At 29.6% G+C, this 6,000-nt stretch overlaps 1 protein-coding gene across 1 annotated transcript in view; it reads right to left on the bottom strand.

Annotated features, from left to right (window-relative positions):
* Nucleotides 1–214: 214 nt before the first annotated feature.
* Nucleotides 215–6,000, bottom strand: part of LOC148229826 (G protein-coupled receptor dmsr-1-like) — a 54,266-nt gene continuing 48,480 nt past the window's right edge. Inside the window, exon 2 of the mRNA XM_088197948.1 lies at nucleotides 215–578. Coding sequence (XP_088054074.1) covers nucleotides 385–578 — 194 coding nt within the window. The 3' untranslated portion in view covers nucleotides 215–384. The remainder of the gene's footprint in view (nucleotides 579–6,000) is intronic.

The raw sequence follows: 6,000 nt of genomic DNA, 5'->3' as shown, positions 1-6,000 counted from the left end.
AATTAAATAAACATATTTATATATTTTTACAAACACACACTATTCAATATATTTACACGCATGCGCGTTAATATTCAACATTGATACACTTAATATTATTAAAATCGTTTTGATTAAAATTGCATTAAAAATAATTATAACACACTCTTTATAAGCTCAATTAATTATTTAACAATAGCACATTTAATAAAACGTTTCAATTCGTATCTATCTATTTTTTTATTTATTAAAAGGCACTTGATTGTTCATCATTGTTTATGTCCGTCTTTTCGGTCGTTTCGGCCGAGTGATATAACGCAAAATGGCGGCGATTCAAAACCCATTTTATTAAACGGGCTCCGTGCGTTCGTAGTGCTTGTTCGGGGGCACCTTAGAATGCCGGCGCTACACCTGCGTCATGACGGTTTTGTCTTGGCCACCGTTGGCATCGGCGTCGCCGTCTACGTCTCTTTGGGGCAAAGGTAGCCATCTCGGTCTGAAGAGGTGAGCAAAAGTGGCTCTGAATTGTCGGCTCATCGTACAGTATAGGATGAAGTTGATAGCCGAGTTCACCAGCGCAAGCGCATCCATAAGGTCTCCTGAAAAATATAAAAATATCGTTAAAGCTAAAGCAAAAAGAAAGAAGAAAATTTACGCAGTTCATTTAGCTGACCATGAACACATTTTTATGAATGGAATTTCGTGCGAATTTTATTATGCCTCTTCAGCTTCAATTGGTAAAAATAAGGGCGAATAGCAGAGCATATCCCCAAATTAGGTTTGCAAGACGAGTGGCATAACACTATTCAAATTTATGTCCCTCGAATTTAATAAGAATCAGAGTGTTTTCGGCTTGGGTGGTTTCAATAAATTATATAATAATTTATTATAATTCTTTATGGAAGTGGGTTTTCTATAACCGATTGCTTTTCAGTGTAAATAAATGACACACAGATTGTATTTGAATGTATTTAAAAAATAAATAGTGCATTTTATACTTTTGGCCATAATGACGTATTAGCTTAACATATCAGGTCACGATGGTGATAATATTAATAAATAAATAAATAAATAAATATCATAGGAGAATGTGACATTTTGTGAAAAAGGAGTCTGGCACAATGTGACATCTTGTGACATAAAATGAGGGAGGGGGGGGTGGGGGGGGGGTGAAAAAATAAGAAAAACCTATGCACAATCGGAACGAGTCCCATAGATGCGCAAAAAAGTAACCGCCCTAATTTTGCCCATTCGATATGAACCAGCCAAGCAGTCCGGCTGAATCTTTAAGATTTTAATCCGATCTTTGGAACGACTACGAGACTACTCCACGACAGCAACATGGTAAGAATATAATGCAGAAACTCTACAGCCATATTTCAAATTAATTTATATATATATATATATATATATATATATATATATATATATATATATATATATATATATATATATATATATATATATATATATATATATATATATATATATATATATATATATATATATATATATATATATATATATATATATAAATATAATTAAAAATAAACGCATGTGTTATTTAGGAACCTAACATAAATTGTTAACCTTATTTATCAACATAAGAAACAGCAGTGGAGCAAGATTCTGATATGGCAAGTACCCTTTTGTGTAAAATCATAAATTCAAATTTATTGCTGGTTTTCCAAGTATTTATGGAAGATCATTGTTAGGTCACTGGAAATATTTTCGATTAAGTTTAAGTGGTTTACTTTGGATCAAGCTTTTTTGAAATCTATAGCAAAAAAAATGGTGACAGTGGAATGTGACTATTGTATATATAAAGTTGTAATTTTAATCAACGATAAATCGGATACATAGATGTATTTAGAGAAATTTTTAACAATTTAGTTGGTGCTGAAATAAAGCTTAAATAATTTTTCTAACGTAAATACATTTCGCTCAAAATTGCATTTAAAATTACGCGATACAGAATTACACGTCGGACATTTTGTATCAACTGAGTTGGCAATGCGCCACGAAATGGCGATTCATGAAAACGTGATTGATTAAAGAATGTGGCATTATAAAGATCCGCTGAAGGATATATTGCAATGTTTAAAATATAAGAGAAATGTTTTTAAAGCGATATATCGATATATCTGAGATCAACATTTATATAAACTTCACATGAAAGAGACTTAAAAAATAATTCGGTAACTATCATTAAGCGTGCCTATATATTATACATTATTAATAAATGCGTAGATCTGAGAAAGAAAAAAATAATTGTATTTTTTCCGCCATCAATGCAATTCTTTATTTGTATTTTTTTTTCCTGATTTCTGAATGTTAACTAGTGTTCAGATATACATGATACACTAGCAGCGGTGGGTCGGTGATTATATGATTATTATTAGAGGAAAATTTTAATTAAATATTATTGTGTAATTATTAAACGTATCATTAGTAATAAACAAGACCAAATAAATTAGATAAATGCAAATTGATTCATTACATAACCAAATTAAAAAATGTTGTAACAAAGTCGAAAGATTACCATTAAGTTTGCTTTCTGATTTTATTTGTTTTTATTCATAAGCAAACGTGGCAAGTTAAAATGAAATGCAACAAAATAAATCGTACCGCGTGAACTATATGACGCGTTTGCTCAGAGGTTCTGCAGATTCAACCACAAATATTTTTTAATAATTAAGAATCAATATTAATTTTTTTATAAGTAGTGACAGGAAAAGCGTTGGTCTAATATGATTTTTTACAGATTAAACAATTAAAGCATTATTCATTTAATTACCAAAAATATATTATATAATATTCGTACTAAGCCGACATTCGAGATAAAGTGTAGAAATCTAAAATAAATGAAAAAAAAGGTCAGACGAGCCGTATACCTGGCCTATAACTGTACGCATTCATTGCAAGTCGAGCCGATAATTATTTCTTAATTACAGCATTACAGAACAAATCTTATGATAAACTCAAAATCAGCGTTTCATTTTAGTATAAAATATATGTATATCGTACGTATGTGGATGGGGAGCAATACTTTCATAAGTACGTAATAGTTAATAAATAATAATGTTTTCATTGGCTAATCATTTTAATCGTCATTACGCTCTGGCACATAAAATACTAATTTTACCGCCTTTATTTCGTGAATTTTTATTCTTTGTAAATTTATCACAATTTACTTATATTTTGTATACCTAATTCCTAAAATATTCATTACTTGATTTTCTCCAAGTATTTTTGCGCTCTTATGACGTGCTCTTTTTTGTCAAACGCTCATATGACTGTCTGCGTATTTGACGCACGCTATTTTGTTACAGCGCTACTTTGGTAAACGCTCTTATGACGCAGCGCTTATAATGCAGCGCTCATATGACGGCGCTCATTTGACGCACGCTCTTTTGACCGGCTGAATTTTTTTATAATATATTTGAATTTTAAATGAAAATATTGTTTTTTATAAATAAAAAAATATTAATAATTATATTCTCTCATTCATTTATGGGTCAAAAATACCTAAGGGCCTTGGAGTGTATAGTGGATTTGAGGGACAGATGGAGGTTAAGTATAATTGGCAAACTTCATAATTGTCGATTTTATAGGAATGAGAATATATTGCGCTGTAAATTGAATATTTTTTCAATTTTATTGTTGTAAATATTTTATTATTATAGTAAATGTAATTTTCGTTGGAGTTTGTATTAAAAAGTAAATATTTCATTGAAATATATTTTGATTGTAATATATTGTAGAATTAATAAATATTGACAAAGTATCATTGGCGAAGAATATTTATATTGAATTATTGCTAGTCTAATTAATTTATATGACAATAGAGCAGTGTTTTGTATTATAGATTAAACTTAAGAGAATAAAATAGTATATGAATAAAGCAAAAATACTAATTTTTGTTGAATAGTTTATATAAATTCATTTATACAGTAATCCCAAATTTCTTTGATCCATCCAATTATGCTACTAAGAAACATAAATCTTCGTGTGCATTGGAACTTAACTGTGCATAAAAACACTGTTAACAAATTTACAGCAACAATTTTCACTGGATGTTCTAAAAGCGAAAATATCATTTGCTGTGCCTAATAACTGTTGTGACCATACATCATGTAATATAAGGTACAAGGTGCTTTATATTTATTATAGAACGCAATTATAAAATAAAAATAGTGTTGAAGCGATTTTTTAACAGACGGCTTTTGTAGAGCTTGTATGTTTTATAAAATGCTTGTATTAATCCAATAATCAGTGAATTGCATTGTGCCATTGTGAGTAATACTACTATTTCAAAAAATTTGGGAAAGCGTGAGAGGGTATACAACTCAATATTTGGGTGCCGCATCAATTGAACTTAGTATAACGAATTATGATTCGTTACTTAATCTTATTGAAAACGGGTTTGTACTCAAACAATAGTGGATTTATTTGAGTGTGCCCATATAAACTATTGCAAGATCTTATTTACTTCCAAAGAATATTCAGTAATTATCAACCAAAATCTAACATTTAAATTTTGTTCAGAGACAATCTCGAAATTTTTTAACAAAAAATCAATCCCAGAATTTTCAGAATTATGTTTACTACTGTAACTGCTACTCTTTCAGTGATTGGATTCCCTAGTCCAGACTTCGCACTTTCAGATTAACAAATATTTAAAGCTTTTCATAAATATTCAAAAATATTTTTCGCAAGGAATCCTTCGGCTACCAGAATGATGAAAGATAGTTTTTGAGTAAAATATCACATATACATGTTTAAACTTATTGAATAATTTTAGAAGCACTGAAAAAACGAGACATATATATGTACACGTATTCCGATCAAATATTGTGTTAAATATGTTTATCAAAATGCAAAAGCTTATATAGTTTGAAATTATTGGTATATTTACTTGATCTATGTATAATTTTATTTATAATAAAACATAAGTTTCGCATTAAATATATGTAGTTACACCAACAGGGGTTCTATGCCCTATGGTACACTATATATTGAAACAACATACATATGTACTGTGTAGTATTATAAAAATTTTCCAGTTCCTTTTTATGTAACGAATCGTAAACATGTTTTTTACCGCTAATTTTTTTGTGATGACATGATTAGCTAAATCCTCAATTTTATCAAGCAATCCGAAATGTAATTTGCTGCTGCTTCTAATTAAACCATGACTGTTTAATTGCACTTTACAAGATAAACCCAGAATTAAACATTTCCAAGATAATTATCGAATCAATGACCATTAATTTATCAACCATACAAAGCTTATCTTAAATTTGATTAAAATGTCATCTATTCTTGTTGCAAGGTCATACGAAGGAAGACCTTATGTTATGTCCAGTAATTTCAAATATTCGCACATGTTTTAATTTAGATTGGCAAGCTTCCTAAGACAATGTTGTTTTAACAAAAAATCTATTTAAAACATTTTGCGTTATTAAATATCGATTGAAGGTTAGCTTATTCACGAATGTGATCATCTATATTGTATTTCTCCTTGAAATTATTTATTAACTCATGCCGTTGATAGTGTACAAAAACACCAACAGTCAATCGATCATTACAGCTATAAATCCTTGTCGATCAATTCGTCGACATCTTTTAAGATCAAGACTATTATTTATTTTGCGTTTCAACGCCAATGACGAGCACCTGCTCAAAGTACTGTTCAACAGGAATAATCTGTTGAGGTAAAGTTTGAGCAATGTTAATGTTGGGAAAACAGAGTCCATAAATAATTAGAGACCATACTTTAAAATATAAGTATAAATAAAAAGTGTGTTATTTTTATTTTTAATAAATTTATAGTTTATTTATTTTGTTACTCCACACCTAGCAAGCGTATAAGACGATTTTTCTGTTAATTATCGGTTTTAGGGCTGCAATTGCAGCAAGCCTCTTGGATCTGAGCTCCACAATATGCTTAGTAAATTTAAGCTAGATGCTTACCCAGGTATTTGACCTTCGACCGCAATTTAATGCAGTTTCCTTAAT

This window comes from Plectrocnemia conspersa, unplaced genomic scaffold (assembly GCF_051122295.1).
Source record: "Plectrocnemia conspersa isolate PC_06_02 unplaced genomic scaffold, ASM5112229v1 ptg000011l, whole genome shotgun sequence".
NCBI classification, from domain to species: domain Eukaryota; kingdom Metazoa; phylum Arthropoda; class Insecta; order Trichoptera; family Polycentropodidae; genus Plectrocnemia; species Plectrocnemia conspersa.
The sequence above is the reverse complement of the archived record's forward strand: the minus strand, read 5'-3'. Positions and strand labels throughout refer to the sequence as shown.